Consider the following 20,053-nt stretch of genomic DNA (forward strand, 5'->3'; position numbering starts at 1 on the left):
GTGGACTATTTAGAAGATCTGAGCCAGAACCAGCATATTTAATTCTATCTAATTCTGTCTTCTGTCTGTAATGTCTTCTTGCACAGCAGTAGACAAGGCATTTACAGAAGAATTACTGGCACTGCTGTAGTACTGGGAAACAATAAATCCTAGTGTTTTAGGTAGAGGAAACATATATATTATTTGGACATCAGCAGAAGTATCTTCTGCTGTTTCTCCAAATCTAAGTCAACCCAAATTACAGGGATATTGCTTTCCTGTGGATAATTAGAAGAGCTATTAGAAGTCTATTAAATTCAAGGATACTGTTAGATTGTTATTATGATAGCGTTATTATTATACTGTGCTAAAAATAGATCAAAGAATCTTGCTGCTAGGAAATGTTTTTGTTCTTGTTTTTGTTTTTGTTTTCCTGTAGTCAATTGTATTAATTTTGGTTTTCATTATGTTCATAGAGAACATTCATAACCAAGAGATTTCTTCCAATTCTTCACCATATTTAATGACTTCCATGCCTTTTGTATTGCATACTGTGTCTTGATTCCTGTCCAGGAATTATTTTAGCTATTCAGAACCATCAATTCAAAATTCTAATTTAGGATTTGGACATTTGCAAAGGTGGACAGTGTAAGTACACATGCATAACATGTGTATCACAGCTCCAGTTCCTTTCTGCTTTCTCCTTCTTCCTTTTAACAAGTAAATGTTTATTGTTTATTGTTCAAGTCACTTTTCCCCAGTATTGCTGGTAAACACTGCCAAAAGAATGAGAAAAAAAAGAGTGAGTAGAGACAATTTAAAAGTACTCTTTTTCCATTGTAGCTCCCTGTTCTCCAGCAGCCTTTCTTCAAACTCTTTATCATTTCTTGACACTCCTATTTCAACTAACAGTTCTCTCTTTTCGCATGTAATTTTCATTCTAATATATGCCAACATGGAGGCAACAGGAGAACAGTGTGCTTGAAAAATCATTAAAAAATCAATTTTTTAAATTTTAGTTATAGAATCTGAAGCCTACCTGATATTGTATGTGGTTGGAAAAAGAATCATCAACAGAATAATAAAAAAAAAACAGTTGTAGTCCTAGGCCAGAATGTTAAACTGCATGATGAAAATCAGTACAAGTTTAGGCTTTTTCTTTGTCTATGTGGATTTTAGAAACAAAATCTCAGGCTCTTGTTTTTAAAAAAATATATTCTAAACAAATTTCATGTTTTTGACATGCTGTTCATGTTTTTGGTTGACATATGTTTGTAAGATTAGAATATAGCTCATTTGAAAAGATAAGTACTTGACTATATGGAAAATCATATGGAACAGTATATCCAACTACTGATTTTGGAACTGCAAGACCTGATCAGAACAAAATGCAAATATATATTAAGATAGAATATAATCTTTTGAAAAAAAAAATCAAATACATTTATTTTCAAATATAAATCTGTTTTTTTGGTTTTTTTTTTGGTTTTTTTTTTTGTTTTTTCTACTTGTGCTTCTTCTGCTTGAAGCACAAACTAACTTTTTTTTTCCAACCTGAATGAAAAAGTTCAGGGACCTGCCAATTTGGCCGTTAGATCTCTAGACCTATAATCCTATCTCTAAGGGTGAGAATCTGTTGGGTTTTAGGTGCATGGTAGGTAGGACAGGTGACGTGTGTTCTGGAACAACGAAATCACAGCACAGATCTCATAAAATGATAGAATCATAGAATCATAGAATCATAGAATGGCCTCGGTTGAAAAGGACCACTATGATCAACTAGTTTCAACCCCCCTGTTATGTCCAGGGTCACCACCCACCAGACCACCAGGCTGCCCAGAGCCACATCCAGCCTGGCCTTGAATGCCTCCAGGGATGCAGCATCCACAACCTCCTTGGGCAACCTGTTCCAGTGCGTCACCACCCTCTGAGTGAAAAACTTCCTCCTCATATCTAACCTGAACCTTCCCTATCTTAGTTTAAAATCATTCCCCCCTGTCCTATCACTATCCACCCTTGTAAACAGCTGTTCCCCCTCCTGTTTATATGCTCCCTTTAAGTATTTGAAGGCCATGAAGAGGCCTCCCTGGAGCCTTCTCTTTCCCAAGCTAAACAAGCCCAGTTCCCTCAACCATTCCTCATAGAGAGGTGTTCCAGCCCTCTGATCTTCTTAGTGGCCCTCCTCTGGACCTACTCGAAGAGCTCCACATCCTTCCTGTACTGTACTCACAAGACCTGAGTAGAGGGGAACAATCACCTCTCACTCCTTGCTGGCTAACCCTTTTTTAATGCAGCCCAGAACACAGTTGACCTTCTGGGCTGCAAGCACTCACTGCTGGCTCATGTTCAGCTTCTCGTCCACCAGCACCCCCAAGTCCTTCTCCACAGGGCTGCTCTCAAGGAGACCTTCCCCCAGTTTGCGGAATCTGGATACTCTTCTATTTATTTGTTTTGTTTTAAGAAACTGTCCTTTTTATTTCAACAATCACATTTTTACTAAGAATGCTTATTTTCTATTTTTTAAAGAAAGTAGAAGTAGCAGTATCCTTAAAATATAAATTAGGCACTGACTGCTGGTTCGCAGTACTTAGATGAAAAGAGGATTTAAATCTTGCAGATCATCAACCACGTATTATTTGCAGTCCTAAGAAAAGAAAAGAAAAATAATTAATGACAAATCATATCAAACTAAATTTTACCACTAAGAGTGCTGTGGTTTAAGCCTGCAGGTGACTGAGCACCACACGGTTGTTTGCTCACTCTCATCCTTCTCCATGAGATAGGGAAGAGAATTGAAACAGGAAGAGTAAACATCAAAGTAGAACTTGTGAGTTGAGATAAAACTATTTACAAAGATAGAGAAAAGGAAAAGGAAAGGCTAATAATTATCACAGATATATATGATTGTATATAACAAGTAATGCATGAGCAATCATTCACCGCCTGACCAATGCCCAGCTAGTGCCCTAAGCAATAGAAGAGAGAGATGAATTCTCACTCCCTTCAAAACTCCTTCCACATGATGTCATCTGGAATAGAATATCCCTTTGTCCAGTTTAAGTCACTGTACACTGAGAATGTGTACAGCACTGCATAGCAGCAACTATAAACACTGGTGTGTTATCAACATTGTTTTTCTCCTAGAACCAAAACATAACATCATACCAGATACTCTGAGGAAAGCAATTCGTTATCAGCTAAAACTAAAACAAAGAAGAACATTGAAATTATTGATACTTTAATGGAAAACTAGAAAGAATAAAGATGTCAATCTCCATCAGTGTTAAAAGTAACTTTGAGTTGTGGAGTAAATTATCTTGGTCAGGGACTTTGAGACTGTAATGAGAAATTGAGTGACAGCAGTAACACAATAATCTTGTTCTCACTCTACACCTGAAGCTCATTCAGAATTCCTCTTCATGCACCTTTGATACAGGGCTGTTTAATTTCTCCTGCTGATATGTTCAAAAACTTCACTTGACTCAAACATAAATATAGCCTCAGCGGGTCTGCAGAAAGATTAGGAACAAGCTGAAAGTTTAAATTGCCATCTTGTTGAGAAATTTAAACTCACAATTGCAATTTGCAAGTTGCAACCCTTCATCTAAGCCTTGTGGCAGGAACTAAATCTATCGATTTTCATGAAGAATCAATGACCTCAAAAATGTATTTTAGTTTCTAGAAGATACTGATAGGATACAGAAAATGATTAAAAATAAACTCAGTAGAATTAAAAATGACTAAAATTGCACTTCCATGTGCTATTCTGTGGCATCCAAGGAGATGCAAAATTTCTGTGTTAAAGTATAATAGTCATAATACTGGTACTAGAGTGAAAATTAGAATAGGTAGAATAATAGTCTATAACTATGTTAAACATTAAGTAATTAATATGGGGAAAATAAAGCCTGGACCACATCTTCAGTTCCTAACTCTGGTTGCTAAACTCAAGGAGTAGATTATTATTTTTTAAAATATCTGTGTTTTTTTATTTCAGTGGATAAAGGAAAAATAATTGATGTCATCTACCTGGACTTGTTCAAAGCATTTGATACTGTCTTGCATGACATCCTGGTCACCAAATTGGAGAAAAATGGATTTGATGGATGGACCACTCACTGGATAAGGAATTGGCTGGATGGTCGCACTTAGTTTCTGTCAACAGCTCAACGTCCATGTGGAGACCAGTGACAAGTGGCATTCCTCAGGGATTGATGAATGGAACCAATACTGCTTAACATCTTTTTAGGTGATATGAACAGAGGGATCAAGTGCACCCTTAGCAAGTTTGCAGATGACACCAAGCTGAGTGGTGCAACTGACGTGCTAGAGGAACCTGGATAGGCTTAAGAGGTGGGCCCATGCCAACATCATGATGTTCAATAAGGCCAAGTGCAAGGTCCTGCATCTGGGCCAGGGTAATCTCAAGCACAAATACAGTTTGGGCAGAGTGGCATGAGAGCAGCCCTGGGGAGAAGGATTTGGGAATGTCAGTTGATTTAAGACTCAACACAAGCTGGCAATGTGCACTTGCAGCCCAGAAGGACAATCATATCCTTGGTTCCATCACGAGAATTATGACCAGCAGGTTGAGGGAGATGATTCTGCCCCTCTACTCTGCTCTTGTGAGACCTCACCTGGGGTACTGCATCCTGTTCTGAGGCCCACAAAACGAGAAGGACATCAAGCTGCTGGAGCAGATCCAGAGGAGGGCCACGAAGATGATCAGAGGGCTGGAGCCTGTCCTCTATGAGGACAGGCTGAGATATTTGAGGCTCTTCAGCCTGGAGAAGGGAAGGCTCCAGGGGGACTTCACAGCGGCCTTTCAGTACCTGAAGGGGGCCTACAGGAAAGCTGAAGAGGGACTTTTTATAAGGACATATAGTGACAGTATGAGGGGAAGTGGCTTTAAACTGGAAGAGGGTAGATTTAAACTAGATATTGAGAAGAAATTATTTACTGTGAGGGTGATGAAACAATGGAATAGGTTGCCCAATGAAAGGGTGTCTGTGCCCCCTCCTGGAGATGATCAAGACCAGGCTGGATGGGGCTTTGAGCAACCTGGTCTAGTGGAGGTGTCCCTGCCTATAGCAGGGGGGGCCAGAACTGGATGATCTTAAGTGTCTCTTTCCACTCAAATCATTCTATGATTCTACAATTTCCCTGTGATTCGTATATAATACCAAAAGTACTTAGGAGCCATCTCTTCCACAAAACTGACCTGGCGCAGTTAGACTGGACTAAAGTACATAGACCCTGTTTGGATTTCCAGTAGCCCTTAAGTACTGATGAATATTTATGCAATGAGCACTCAATAATCATCTAATTATTATGTGTTTCTCTTGAAAGATAGGTATCTTCTAAAGCACATAATGTTAATTACATGCACGGATGTTTGCAGGGCCATGGTAAGAACAAACCACATACAGTCTATTGAAAAGCAGAAATCAGTTTTACAGAAAATACTTAGACTATGATTTCTGTTGGTTTTGAGTAAATCCAGTTGCTGTTGTTGAAATTCTGATGGTGTTAGAAATTTGCAAGGAAGTCTGTAGCTATGACACAATGCGCTGCTGTGAAAGTTCCTGCTTTAAAATCAACTCAAGGTGAAAAGATGCCAGCTGAGAGCTAGCTGGTTTCTCTCATGTTATCATGGGAAAAAAAAAAAAAAAGAAAAAAGAAAAAAAAAAGCAAATTTCATATTAACATTCTGTATGACAGAAAATGTGAATGAAAGAACAGAAAATCAGTGTAGTACGTTTCTCCGACTATACTGCTATACCGTAAGATCATTTACCCATGTACTGAAGCTAGTTTCTCTGCGTAATGTAAGACAAAACAAGAAGGTTCCAGCACCAGTAGCTCTAGTTCAGATTCTACATCTGGAACTGCTCAGTAATGTATATGTAAAAATAATCTTGATAGACAATACAATATAATCCCATTCAGGCAGCATTACACTTCTAATTGAAGTTGTAAGCTCAACTCAATAAATCTAACACTATCACTATAGATAGAATTTCTACTGTTACATTTGTTATGCCTCTTATTTAAGTTACAGCTTTTAGTTAAGTACTGGAGGCATCAATCAAATAGAAGGATATGTGTAATGTAGGAAGTGCATCTTTCCATAGATTACTTCCTCCTCCTGGTTTGTGAATAGCTCATGTACCAATGTAACAGAGAAATACAAACAGCTGTAGCAATTAGACGCGACAGGATATTTTCCACATATTGTTTTGTCTAATGAACTGTCAGAGGGTATAGTTTCCCTGAAATTTAATTGCTGCACCACCCACAGTTAGGACAAGTTCACCTAGCTCATTTGTCTCGGATCTAATTCATCTTCTCAAATCCATTCTTTTTGAAAGTAGTGGGTGCCAGTTTCAACTTTTACTAAATAGTGTAATATAACTAAAATACATCATTACTGTGGGCAGTAACTTTCCCAGTGGCAATTCTTTTTCAGTCAGAAAAATTACTCATTTTCATTCCTAATGCAACTAATTCTCTGCCTTCTTCTTTTCCTATTAAAAGTAAGTCCAAGATTTATTTGACAAACATTAACTGCTTCCCTTAGAATATTTTAACCAAACAGGACTAAAAAATGAAAAGTTAGTTGATACTACTGTTCCAGATCCAAATTTCCAAGGACAGTCTCCTTAATCATTTTGTTCTATTTTATAAAGTTTACTTTTAACTATTAAGTGTAGGTATTTAATTGTGACTATGGTGAAACACGCATTAGGGTTGAAATCTGGAAATGCAGAACATGCAACTTTTTAGGTAAAATTTTATTCCATTAGTCATGCAAAACTATTCTCATTAATTTTCTCAGCAATATTTACCTTATTATGTTAGTTTTTCCACATTTACTGTTTTGTTACCAAGATTCTAGTGTGAAGGAAAATCACAGAATTTAATGTTCTTTTAGTCTTTTCTAAGTCTTACATGATATGAAGGGTGCCTTCCAAAAGCATCTCCTTTCCTTCCAATGAAAATGTTAAATAACGCTACATGTAAATATTGTTTAGGTGAGTTGGGTCTTGGATATAACTGGCATAAACATGTATCGTGAAGAGGAGGGTGCTAAACAAAGCCATGGTACAGAGCATAGGCATTCCTGGGCTTTATTGCTTTAATTCTTCCACACAAGATCTTGATCTCCACCACCTCATGATTGCTGCATCCCAAGCTGCCTCCAGCCTTCACATGCCCTTACCAGCCCTTCCTCGTTAGTAAAAACAAGGTCAAGTAGCACACCCATCTGCATCAGCTTCTCTACCACCTGCGTCAGAATGTTATCATGAACATATTGCAGGAACCACCTGAACTTTGTGTGCCTGTCTGCATTACTTTGCCAACAAATATCAGGGTGGTTGAAATCCCCTATAAGAACAAGTGCTGGGAATTGCAAGGCTACTTTGAGATGTCTATAAAAGGTCTCATTCCACTTCCTCCATAGGGAAGCAGAGGGTGTAGGTATTTCAAGAGGGATGCAGGAAGATTTTAAACCAGGCTCATGGCAACATTATCTTCTCTGAGGAGTCCTCACAAGATCCTACTGTACAACTGGGAAGTTTTTCTCAGTTTACTAAAAAGACAGCATTTCCAGGCCCGTCTTTGTCACAAGGAACTCCATCCCCTCCCTCCATCAAATCTAGTTGAACATTCTGGTAAACAATCCAGCCAGCTTCTTCCCCAGAACATTTTGGCCCCAACTGCTCAGTTGTGTTCCGTCTCATGCCCACACACCTGATCTTTCAAAGGAGTACCCAAGTTGATGGTATACAAAACCTCGATCCTGACACCCTTCCAGTAATCAGTCAGTAATTAACCTCCTCAATTCTCCTCCTTCCTTGTGGGACACAGCCGCCACTCAGGAGGGCAGAAGAGAACACTCCTGGCACTTCCAATCCCTTTAGCATCTTTCCAAGTAATGCTAAGTTCCTTTCTGATGTTCTGCCATTTCCTTGTGGCAGCCTCCCATGACCCTACTTGAATGACAACAAGCGTATGGTGGTCTTCTTGTTTGATCAGATACAGTGGAGTCTCCTTAACATCTCTGACATGTGCCCCTGGAAGATAGCAAAGCTCTCTGGAGAGGTTGTATGGGCAGCAGATGGGGGTCTCAGTGCCTCCCAGCATGGAGTCCCCAGTTACTAAGACAATGCTTGGGCAACAGCACCCAGCAGCTGCTCCCTGGCAGGGGCTCTCCCTCACCCGCTGAGGTGATTCCCTGCTTCAGCATGGAACATGTTCACCCCAGAGCCAAGTGCATCACAAAAACAGGCTGTGTTCTGGGGCCTTTAAGGTTCCCCTGCATGCTGTCTGGTCCCCAGCCCAGAGCACGTCATTCTCTGTGAGATGACACTCTGCGGTGTGATGTCACAGTGGCTACCTCATACACCCTTGTGGCAGCGGTGGGAGCGGTGGCTCAGTCCGCTTGTGGGACCCGCAGGAAGAGGAGCCAGAGAGAGCGTTGTGTCTGTCTGGACATATCCTGCTGCGATGGAGCGGCTGAGAGCCCTTCGAGGTGAGCTCCCTCCACCTCTCTGGACACCATGATGCTGCCTGAGCACATGATTGCCTCCAGTGTCTGTTTAGGACATGCCAGCAGCACTGTCCTTGCTCTGCTGAGTGCAGCTGCCCACCATGGTTTCCCCAGTACCCCAGCTAGGGGAAGACTTTCTCTCCTCTCCCTTCCAACCGCACATGTGCCAGTGCAGCCCACCCTGCACTGTGGAGCTGGAGGAGCGTTCCTCCCAGAGCTGGCTGGATGTTCGGCCCTCGCTCCAAGCAACACCGGTAGCAGCTGCTCTGCTCTTTCCTTTCAGGTCTCTTCGCCTGTGTGGGCTGCATGCCCAGATGTACACGTCGCAGGGAGAGAGTCAGGGTGGAAAGCCCTGTCCCTGCCTGTGCTGTGACTTTGCTGCTGCAGCACCTGCAAGACTAGGAGGTGAGCTCGGGACGTCCAACTGTCAATCCTTGCCCTGGCCCAGTGCCATGGTGCTGGGGGTGCCAGGCCTGGCAGCACAGCTGCATAGTGATGGCAGTGGGCAAAGCAAGCGTGACTGATCCTTGTCCCCAGGGTGACCGAGCGCAGGCATACTGTGAGCTGGAGCACGTCCTGTGGGAAGGTGACAGCCGCCCGCCGTGCGGAGTGGTGAACCGGCTGCTGGCAGAAGTGTCCCAGGACCTGACAGCAGCCCAGGTGAGGGGTCACTCCCAAAGGCAGAGGGAGCCACCTGCCTGTGCTGATGTTCTGCTGGCGGATGGCGGTGGCTTAGCCCTTCCAAGGGAAGGCCTCAGGCAGTCTCCTGTGCTGCGTGTCACCAGTGACTCTTTTTCAGGGCGTGACAGACAATGTGAAGACAGCTGCCAGCAATGTCCTGGTGGCTCTGGCTCGGACACACTTCACCTTGGTGATGGCTGAGCTCCAGGGCCACCTGAAGGCCACGGGGGATGCATCCAAGGAGACTGTGCTTATCACCCTGAGCAAACTCTTCAGCACCTATGGTAGAGTGCCCTCAGCCTGACATCTGTAACAATGGGGAAAGGGGCCTCTCCCCTCTGCGCATGATCTGCATTGAGCTGGGGGATGCAGGGCTGCAGCCCCTCCTCCCTTGCTGTTGGGGTTCTGACTGTGGCCCTCTCCTTCCTCTCTGCAGCTCCACAGTGCATCTCCTTCACTTGGCTGACGCTGGCCGGCCTGCGCAGTGTGGTGGGCCAGGTGAGGAGCGGCCGGACCCTGCGCATCGCTTGTGCTGGTGAGTGCTGGCCTGCAGAGCAGGGGGGATCGGGACAGCTCTTGCACCTCGCCCTGCTGCAGACTCTCACAGGCTCCCTTTTCTTTCTCTCTCTCTCTCTCTCTCTCTCTCTTTTTTTTTTTTAATTAATCATTCATTCATTTTGGTTTGGTTTGGTTTTTCAGTTGTGAAACAATGGTCAGATGCAGTTAGGATTCACTTCTCCTCTGGAAGGCAATGCCCCTGGCCTGCCATGGAGAAAGAACAAATATATGAGAATCTTCACCAGCTTTTCTTCTCTGTGGTGAGGAACTGGCAGGACTGCCAGGAGGAAAAGGTGAGCACTGATGCATTCCCAGCCAAGGATGCTAGTGGGGGCACCCATGTCGGCAGCTCTGTCTGTGCCCAGCAGGCTGAGAGCAGAGGGGTGACAAGAGGGAGTGGGCTGGTTCTGCAAAGGACTCCAAACTGGCTCTGTGCTTGGGGCTGGATCTCCTGGCCAGGAAGCAGCTGCACATCACAGTATTGTGGCAGGGAGAGCTGGGGATGAGGACTTGGGAAAAACCTGCCTGCCCTCCAGAGCGAGCCTATCTCCTGCTGGGCACGGGAGTATGGGAAAAGGAAAGGGAAAGAGAAAGCCCTCACTGTAGGAAGGGCAGACCTTCAGTCTTTGATGTCAGGCCTCTGCCATTCCTCTCCAGGACAAAAAGGCTGTCCTCAGGGCTCTGGCTGCCATGATGGCTGCCCTCCTGCAAGAGGAGCTGCACCGAGAGCAGGTCTGGGAGCAGCTCCTCTGGCTCGTGCACCCATGTCAGGAGGTCCAAGACACCTGCAGGATGGCCAAGGTAAGATGTTGTGCAGGACTCAGCATGGATGTGGGGCCCATGAAGTGCCAAGAGGGGTCAGGGGGATGCAGGGAGGAGGCAGAGAGCCCTTGAACAAAGAAGGAACAGACGTACAAGGGAAGTCTGTGGCTTCCAGAGCTGTCCAATGAAAGAAGGAATAAACCTGACAGGAGCCAGGAGGGAGCCAAGAGTCACTGGGGCCCATCTCCTGGGGATGGGAGGCTTTACCACCTCTACTGTAGGGCTCTGATTTCCTGAGGAGCTCTGTGCTAACCACTGGGGGGACCATGATCAGTTGCAGCTGATGGGGGAGAAGAGGGCTGCTGGGTGGGAAATGCCTGCAAACAGTGCCCAAACAGGCCTCGGCTGAGAGCAGAGAGACAATCTTGGTGCTACTGGGGGGGAGGGACGCAGGAACTTCTCCCAGCAGACAAACCATTGGGAAACAGTTTCTCTGCTCCTAAGTGGTTAGATGTGGCTTCAGCCCTTTCTTCCTCTCCTGGTCTCTTGCAGAGCCTCGCTATCTTCCTGGAGGCCTTAGAGGATGTTGAGTTTGTCATCCCCAAGGACGCATTTCTGGACATCACCAGTGCCGTGTTCTACCAGGTAAAGGGAGCCTATCCTTGTGCCCACAGCAGTTTCCCTCATGGCTAAGTCTCAGGAGGACTGCAAAGCTCTGAGCCCTGAAGGCGGCTCAGGCTTAGCGCCTGTATGCCCAAGGCTGCTCCAGAACCATGCATGTGCCTCCGGAGATGCTAGGGATGGGCTGGGTTTTGTCTGCCTGTCCTCTTCCCAAGAGTGCCAAGGGAGACGAGAGCAGGCAGCACAGTTCTTTTTCTGTCATCAGTGCTGATGATTTTGATTTTCTCAAATGGACCTTGTTCCCACAGCTCTATGATGACACCAAGCAGCACAGCGAGGCTGACAGCGCAGAGCTGACCCACTGCATCATGCTGCAGGGTAAGGAGAGGAGCTTTGGCGATGCTTGGCAGTGCCCTGGCTAAAGCCTCTCTCACAAACCTCAGGAATGGGCACGAGTTGCTTGCTAACACAGCGCGGGATTTCTTCCCCACAGCCCGAATCTGCCCAGAGGAAACAGTCCTGTTTCTGCTGTCGCAGCTGGGTGATGAGTGGGAGGCTGGATGCGTGGCAGCCCTGGGTCTGCTTGGTGCTCTGGCTCGCTCTGATGGTCAGTACCACAGGTTGGGACTTCCAGGAATCCTTTTTGCCATCTGGGTTGTGCCTCCACTCATGCTTCTGCACATCTCTTGCAGAGCCTGTGATGACAGAAAAGCTGCCCCAGGTTGTGGAGGCTGTGCAGCGTTTGTGCAGCGACCCCAGGCCCCAGGTGAGCTGGTTTAGGAAAGGAAAGCGCTGTTGGGGCGGTGATGCTGCTGCCAACACGGGCAGGGCTGGGGTGACCAGAGAGGTGCTGGGGCATTGACCACACGGCTGTGATAACTCCTGTGGGGAGATCAGGCAGAGTGGAGCAGGCAGGTCCCTGTGCTGTGCATTGAAAGTGCACAGCCTGGTGCTAAGGCCTGGCCCTCACCTCAGGAGCCAAGGCTTCTCCTCTGCTCTTGTTGTCTCTGCTCATGCCAAAAGGGCTGCCTCGATGAGCAGGTGGCTTCCCTTTGTCTTCTAACCAGGAAAATCACACTCACAATTGACCCCTGACAGGTGAGGCGGGCTGTTCTACATTTTATCAAGGACCTACTCAGCACTAATGCCTGGAGCTGCACAGCCTGGGATGTAGTGGGGCACATCTTTAGTGAGTTCAGCCGCACCACAGAAAGAAGGGTAAGGACTGTGGGCAGCATCTTCTTTTGGAAAAGCCATGCTGCTCAGAGGCTGGCACAGAAGCACTGGTGGGGCCAAACCTGAGAACTGAGTGTAACTGGTGTTTCAACGCCACTGTTGTGCAGGCAGCCGGAGACCTTTCTGCCCAGGAAGCCCAGGAAGAAGGAGCTCTACAGGAGCTGTGTATGGACATCCTGGGGTCACTGGACGTTTCTGTCAGAGGGATGTCCAAAGTAAGTCACACTCTGCCCTTCTGCTGCTCCTTGCCTTCGCACCACGTGTTCCTCGTCCTATTCCAACACCCCAGGTCTCTCCTCCAATGTGCTCTGAAGCACACAAGATTCAGGGAAATTCACAGAGTCCTCTTAATCTCTGAGCGGAAGCAGGAATGCTGACATGCTCAACTGCCTCGTTTCCTACAGCTCCTGTGGCCGCGGCTGCTGCTGTTTGTGGTGCCAGCCGAGTACACCGGTATGCTGATCCCGATCTCCCGCTGTGTCCAAGCCCTGTCTGAGAGAGAGGACCTGACAGGACGGCGGATAGAAGATCTGGATCCTCATTTTGTCAGCTCCATGTTTCAAGGTAGGAGCAAAAACTCCCCCGGCGAGCTCTGCTGACCAGTCTTAGCACTCAGAAGGGACAGCAGAGGTGAGCGTGGAAGGGCACAGAGTGTCTTGGAGTCTTATTCAGCACTTCTTTCTCCTTGCAGGCCCACTGCTGACTCCCCAGACACTGCTGGCACGTCTGTTGGTGAGTAGATGTTCTGGAGGCCATGAGCCCTGAGGAAGAAGCAGCATGGCCATGGGCAAAGCTATTGGCTGCTCCCTGCCCACCCACCAGAGCCAAACTGCTTCCCTCCTGGTGTAAGTTGCTGCTCTTGCTGCAGAAGTGACCCTGCTTCTCCTTGCTTTCACTCAGGTGGTGGCAGGGAGCCCTGCTGCAAGCAGCGAACTCCAAGCCGCTGCCTTACTGCTGATGAAAAACCTCCACAGCAGGTTCCACAGAGCTGTGGGGGCCATGTGGGCTGTTGAGATCCCCCTGTTGCAGCAGTGCTTCCAAGGTAAAGTGCTGGTGGGGAGGGAGATGTGGAGGCAGGGAAGGGAAGGGGGGGAGTGAAAATGCAACTCTGCAGCATGGCAGAGGGGAAGTGTTGCCTGTGACCCAGTGCTTGCTGTGCTGCTGTTGCCATTCCAGGGAGACAGCACTGAGGCCTGGATACCTTTCCCCCCAGGGATCTGCCCATTCCAGGACACGGATGGGCCCTTCACGTCCCCTCAGATAGCATCTTGGAGCAGTTAGTTCTGTGTTCCTGCAGGGACAGTGTTTGTGGGGAGGGACAGGTCATTGTGGAGGGGGTATGGATCCCAGCTTGGCAGTGTCGAGTGTGCCCAGGTCAAGCCAGGTTTGCAGCTGCTCTTCTTTTGTGGCTTGATCCCAAGTAAGGATCTTTTGCTTCCTATTGCTGTGCAGGGAAAGAGGAGAGCTTCCTGGACTCTGCAGAGTGGGAGAGCCGTCTGCTAAAGGTACAGCATTGCCAGGAGGCACAGTGCAGAGAAGTGCTTGCCTGCCCCAAGTAGCCCCACTCCCATATGAGCCACTGAGGGACAGGAAAAGCCTCTCAAATGCTGCTGCGGAGCAGCTGCACACCTTTGTGGCGCTGTCTCTTCTGCTCTGTCCCAAGCCCAGTGGGACTTCAATGGAGGGAATGCTGGGGGAGCTGGGAGAGAGACTGTTCTTCCAGGCACCTCTTCCCAGAAGGCTGCAGCTACTTGGGAGTGAGGGAAGAGGCAAAGGGCAAGGGAACATTGGCTTCTCCTGTTCTCCAACAGTTCCTGAGGGCATCGCTGGAGACGATAGCGGATGAGGCCTGGACTGAGACTCTGAGCTGTGAGCTGAGCCGCTGGCTGAGCAGCTCTGCCAGCAGCTCTGGAGAAAGGGTGAGTCCCCCCCAGCTATACCCAGAGGTGCAGCTGCAGGTGCCCAACTGGGGCTGGGGCTGGTGCTCTGCCCACATGGGATGCTCACACTGCTTCCCTGACCTGTGCCCCCCATAGGGTCTTTCCCTGAAAACTGCCTGGAGGCTAGCAAAAGCTTGGCCCTGAAGCTGCTCTCAGCGACTCCCAGGGAGTGTGGGTCTTTCCCACCTAGCCCTCCTCTAGCAGGTCAGCCTGCTGCCACATCTCAGCTTCTTCCTTCCCTTCCCTTCTCTTCCCATGCAGTCTTTTCTGTACAAAGCTCTGGGGACAGTGCTGGGAGCCTGTAAGGGTATCCTCCACATCCAACAGAAGCTGCTGCAGCACCTGGAGGAAGCAAATGCAGAGGAGCCATCTGAGGCCCAGGTGAGCTCTCCTCTCCTCCAGCTTTTGTGAACATCACCGCTCTGTCCCTGGGGTAGGGGGCTTCTCCTGGCCCCCCCTCTGGGCCTTTTGATCTCCTCACTGCTGCCATTTCCCTCAGGAGAGGAGTGGCCCAGCCACTGTGTCTGTCCACACCAGTAGGTTCAGGCCTGCACCAACTGTCCTTTGTTCTTTTGTGCAGGGAATGATCTGTCTTCTCAGCCATGCTGCTGAGAGCAACTTCCACGCAGTCCTGGACACACTCACCATGTTTGCGTCCAGGCTGTGCAAAGGCTGCAGTGGGAAGATTTCCAGGCGCAAAAAGGTGAAGCATTACGGGTTTCCATCTTGGCATTCTTCTGCCTTATTTTCACAGCAGCTCCTGCCTTGCGAGTCCAGGTGCATCGTGGGGCACTGGGGGCCGTTGAGCCAGTGTCTCAAGGCATTTCTCTTCACACAGATGGAGCTGGACAGCAGGAGAGCTCATGCAACACGCAGCGCTCTCATGCTCGCCCACGGCAGCTTGGCACTGCGTGCCTCCAAGGAGCAGCTGCTCGCCCACCTGGAGGGAGACATCGTGGGCAACATCCTGATGCTGTACAGCTGCAGCTGCCGGGTGAGAGCTCAAAGCATTCCAGGGTGTCTGAGAGCCCAGATGCAGCCCCTCCACATGGGGGGATGCTGAGATGGGCCTTCTCTTTCCAAAGGTCCTTCAGGGAACGGTTTGTGCCCAGATGAAGATCCAAGTCCTTCCCTTAGCGTTGCCCCCATGTGCCCCCCTTGCAGCCCTTGGCCCTTCCCACAGTTCAAATAATGTTCTTCTCTCTTGGGCCTCAGGACTTGCAGAATAACCTCGCACTGGTGCAGAGCATCACCGACTTCAGCTCTGCCTTCCAGGCTGTGGGTGACTCTGCCTGCTTTAACATCTCCTTGAAGGGCAAGCTTCTGGAGATCCTGATGGTGAGTGCCTAGAGCCAGGGCTGCCTGCAGCAGAGTTTTGGGCTGTGCCACGAAGCTCGCCTCCCTGGAGGCCCTCAGTCACATGTCTCCAGCTGGTGGGGACTTTGGGTGCTGGCAGGCAGCGGCTGGGCAATGGTCTAGGTCCACTAGCTGTGGGGTTGCTACATCTCGCAGTGCTTCCATGGAAAATGTGGGAGTGCTGGGGCTGGTGTGTGGCAGTTGTGTCTGTCTCGGGGCTGGGTGGAAGAGCTCTTGCGTGTTCCTCGCCCAATTTGACAGTATCTCTCTGGGACTTGCAGGACTTGCAGAAGAAATATTACTTGGGCATCTCTGTCTCCCCAGTGCCCCTCAAGGTGGTTCTGGCTCTGGAGCAGTTGAGGTAAGGACGGGAGCCTCTGGGGTTGCAAGGCAGGATGGTGGTTCCCCTTTTGGGTAGCTCCCCAGGCCTGTAGAGGTCAGGGGATGAGGATCCACATGGAGTGATGGCTGGGCTGTTGTGCCCAGTGAAGCTGAGGTTCTGGGCAGGGAAGTAGGTCCTGGTGCTCCTGTTCCCTGCAGGGAAGAGAGAGCTGGGGTCTCCTTCCCTTCAGAGCGGGAGGTGGTTCACTGCTGCGGGGGAGGAGGTGGGCGCTGCTGGAACTGAAGACAGTGCTCAGCAGCACGGGCTGGGAGTGTTGAGTTTGGCAGGTGTCGATTAGGAGAAACTCAGATGTTGTCTGAACCAGTCTGGAGAGCACTGGTAAAGGCCCTTTCTGCTTTCTCTTGCTTTTTTCCTCCTGTCAGCAAGCTGAAGCCCTTTTTAGGAACCAAGGACATGATTGAAATATTGACTTTGTGCTGCAAGAACATTGTGACACACCCTTCAGCAGACATGATGCTGAAGATCAGGAAGTCACAGAAAGCAGCGCAGTACCTGCAGGTAACCTGCTGTAACTTTCCGGCCATCTCTCAGTCAGAACCCTACCTCAGCACACACGACCTATGCTCTAGCAGCAGCTGTGATGCCACACCTCAATCTCCTCTTCTGCTTTCAGCTTCAGCAAAGATCACTGAAAGCTCTGGGCAGGCTCATGGTGGTCCTGCTCGAGACTGAGCCCACCGGCAGCTTTTTTCAGAACATAGTCCATGTGAGTATGTGTGGGGCAAGGGAGAAAGCATGGTGCCTGCTGATAGCGGGGACAGAGATCTGGGGACTGAGAGGGCAATCAGAAGAGCAGAAACCTTCTGTTGACATGCCAACTCACTGTGACCTCAGAAATGGGCAATGAAATGAACCCTGCAGGAAGAAAGGCAGGAGTCAGCCCCTGGCAGGCCACAGCTGAAGAAAAGCTCCTGGGTTAAGAGGCAGGAGTGTCTGCAGAAGCAGGGGCAGCAGTGCCAGCGCTCAGTGAGGTGGGGGGATGGCATGGAACCACAGGGCAGGCCCTGAGGGAAAGTGTCAGGAAGGGAGGGATAGGGAGAGAGGTGGCAGTAAGGGAAAGAAAAGATGTCCACAGTGAGACAGATGCTCTGCCCCAGGTCCTGCAGAGATCAATGACATCAGGAAACATGTGGGAGCGCAAGAGGGCCCTGCAGATCTGCTCCCAGCTGCTGGGTGTTTGTGAAGAGCTTCGAGTGAGTAAAGAACCCCACCACATGCCCCCTGCCCCCTCCCCGGTGCCCCTGAGCTGGAAGGCAAGCTCCACCCAGCTGTGCATGCTGTGTCACAGCATGGGGAAGGCGCAGGAGGGAGAAGACAGGGAGAGCTGGGGCTGCCTACAGCTTTGTTCCTGCCTCTCACTCCTGCAGAGAGGAGACGTCTGTGAGCACTTTGGCTCCTTGGTGGGATTGCTGGCACCACTGACATGTGATCCCATGCCCACATCCCGTCAGTTGGCCATCACCTGTCTGAGCTCCCTTCTCCAAATCCAAGGTGAGTAGAGCAGCCATGCGCCAGCCCTCTGCCCTCCTCTGCAGCACTACCAGAGCCCCATGGGCTGGGCCCTGTGCACAGCTCTCTTCTTGTCCCCACCCTGTCCTCGGTCTCTCCCCTGTGGAAAGCAGTTCCATTTCCAGAAGCATGACTTCCCTTTTCTCCCCATGCTCTTTTCAGCCAAGATGACCAACAGAGTCATTGAGACGGGAGACATTAGGAGCCTGCTTGAGGGGCTGCATTCCTGCAGCAACATCTCTCAGCTCCAGACCTCATCCAAAATTGCAAGGGTAAGTGGACCCAAAAAAGAGTTGTGGGATCTCAGTGCATAGGCTTCTGCATGTCCCTGTGCTCCCCCCAGCCTCTCACACTGTTTCCAGAATGAGCTGTCACCCTGAAACCGCTTTTCTCAGCAAGTAGGAGGAGGCTCTGAGTTATGTCTGGCCTTCAGACACCCAGTGCAAGCAGCTGACTCCATGATATGCATTTGTGTGTGTGTGTGTGTATGACTGTGTGTGTTTGTGTGTGTGTGTGCCTGTGGCTGCTGAGAGGTAGACTTTGCATATAAGCAGACACCGTGGGTGCAGAGGCCTAGAGAAGGCTCAACTGCCTTATGCATAAATAGCGGGGTACGGACAGCAGGAACATTGTGATTGCCGCCTGAATGACCGGCAGGCCACTGAACTAAGAATACCTTCAAGACTGCTTTGTATTTTGAAGAGCTGCCGCAGAGCAGTGACGGTATCTCTCCTGCTTCTCGTTTCTCTGCAGATCGTGTTCAGAAACTTCCCCCTGGAACGCACCGTAGACCTCATGATGGCCATCAAGGAGAGCTTCCGGAAAGCCAAAGGAATGCGTGTGCGTGCTGCTGGGAAGTGGATGACCACCTTTCTGCAGATGTACAGGAGGGACATCTGTCAGGATGTAAGAGACTTTCTTCCACGTCTTGGACTTTTTCTGGCTGTTGCACTATGTCTTGTGTCATTTGCCTCTTGTGCTAAAGCACAACCTGAGTGCAAAGCCAGGGCTGACATGAAATTTAGGTGTAGGCCTTGGCAGCACGTCAAGGGAGCAGGCACTGCTCATGCGCCAAATACCATGGTTAGACCGAGCATATTCAACGATGCAGCAAGTCATTCTTTCTCCCCTTCTTTCAGGTGCCACTGATCCTCTACATCCTGCGCAGCTGCACATCATCCATGCAGCAGAGCATTTTCATGCCCTTCCTGTGCCAGGCGGTGGTCATCTTGATACGCTGTCATGAAGAGGTCATGATTGACAACTTCTCCCGGCTGCTTGGGCCCACAGACAGGTACTGGCACCCCTGCCTTTGCTGTTGCTGCAGTCACAGTTGTAGTTTGCCTCTGTTAGAGGGATTCTGGGAGGAAGCAGCTTTTCTTTTTTCCTCTTTAAGTCTTTTTAAAGAAAATTACTCAGTCACAACTTGAGACTCTCTTTTTTCTAGCGAGACATGGAGAAGAATAAGAGAGTTTTGTCTTCGACGGTGGAGCCAGTAGAAGAATGAAAAAAAAAAAGAGAAGGGAAAGGGAGGGAAGGGAAAGGGAAGGGGAAAGGGAAAAAGGGAAAGGGAAAGGGAAAAAGGGAAAAGAAAAGGAAAAAAGGGAAAGGGAAAAAGGCAAAGGCAAAAAGAAAGGGGAAAAAGGGAAAGGGAAAAGGAAAGGAAAAAAAGGAAAGGAAAAAAGGGAGAGGGAAATGGGAAGGGAAAAAACGAAGGGAAAAGGAGAAGGGAAAAAGGGAAAGGGAAAGGGAAAAAGAAATGGAAAGGGAAAGAGAAAAAGGGAAAGGGAAATGGAAAGGGAAAAAGGGAAAAAGACAAAAAGAAAAGGGAAAGGGAAATGGAAAGGGAAAAAGGGTAAAAGACAAAGAGAAAAGGGAAAGGGAAAAGGAAAGGGAAAGGGAAGGGGAGAGGGAAAGAGAAAAGGAAAGGGAAAGGAAAAGGAAAGGGAAAGGGAAAATGAAAGGGAGAGGGAGAAGGAAAGGGAAGGGTGGGGATGGGAGGGCATGGGAGAGGGAAAGGGGAGGGGAAGGAGAGAGAAAGGAGAGGGAAAGGAGAAGAAAGGAGAGGAAGAGGAAGAGGGAGAAGGAAAGGGAGAGGAAGAGGGAGAGGGAGAGGAGAGGAGAGGAGAGGAGAGGAGAGGAGAGGAGAGGAGAGGAGAGGAGAGGAGAGGAGAGGAGAGGAGAGGAGAGGAGAGGAGAGGAGAGGAGAAGGGAGAAGAGAGGAGAAGGGAGAAGAGAGGAGAAGGGAGAAAAGAGAAGAGAAGAGAAGAGAAGAGAAGAGAAGAGAAGAGAAGAGAAGAGAAGAGAAGAGAAGAGAAGAGAAGAGAAGAGAAGAGAAGAGAAGAGAAGAGAAGAGAAGAGAAGAGAAGAGAAGAGAAGAGAAGAGAAGAGAAGAGAAAAAGAAAGGAAAAAAAGAGAAAAGAGAAAAGGAAAGGAAAGAAAAGAAAAGGAAAG

At 48.6% G+C, this 20,053-nt stretch overlaps 1 protein-coding gene and 1 long non-coding RNA gene across 2 annotated transcripts; one reads left to right on the top strand and one right to left on the bottom strand.

Annotated features, from left to right (window-relative positions):
- Positions 1–508: 508 nt before the first annotated feature.
- Positions 509–8,279, bottom strand: LOC149920022 (uncharacterized). Its single transcript, XR_016460260.1, has 3 exons — positions 8,203–8,279; positions 2,551–2,623; positions 509–755 (listed from the first exon to the last, which is right to left on the bottom strand). It is a non-coding gene; the product is annotated as an uncharacterized LOC149920022 (long non-coding RNA).
- A 136-nt stretch (positions 8,280–8,415) lies between these two features.
- LOC116230766 (maestro heat-like repeat-containing protein family member 2B) lies at positions 8,416–19,744 on the top strand. Its single transcript, XM_031596121.2, has 31 exons — positions 8,416–8,515; positions 8,817–8,938; positions 9,071–9,193; positions 9,333–9,498; positions 9,651–9,749; positions 9,914–10,065; positions 10,430–10,573; positions 11,087–11,179; positions 11,464–11,533; positions 11,649–11,762; positions 11,848–11,921; positions 12,254–12,373; positions 12,499–12,606; positions 12,796–12,955; positions 13,083–13,123; positions 13,292–13,433; positions 13,844–13,896; positions 14,203–14,310; positions 14,593–14,712; positions 14,912–15,034; positions 15,170–15,325; positions 15,547–15,669; positions 15,969–16,048; positions 16,453–16,588; positions 16,704–16,796; positions 17,188–17,283; positions 17,458–17,581; positions 17,762–17,871; positions 18,353–18,505; positions 18,739–18,893; positions 19,047–19,744. The coding sequence occupies exons 4-31, from the start codon at positions 9,408–9,410 to the stop codon at positions 19,096–19,098; spliced, it is 3,090 nt and encodes a 1,029-aa protein (XP_031451981.2). The 5' UTR covers positions 8,416–8,515; positions 8,817–8,938; positions 9,071–9,193; positions 9,333–9,407; the 3' UTR covers positions 19,099–19,744.
- The last annotated feature ends 309 nt before the right edge of the window (positions 19,745–20,053 follow it).

This window comes from Phasianus colchicus, chromosome 1 (genome assembly GCF_987193195.1).
Source record: "Phasianus colchicus chromosome 1, bPhaCol1.hap1.1, whole genome shotgun sequence".
In the NCBI taxonomy this organism is placed as follows: domain Eukaryota; kingdom Metazoa; phylum Chordata; class Aves; order Galliformes; family Phasianidae; genus Phasianus; species Phasianus colchicus.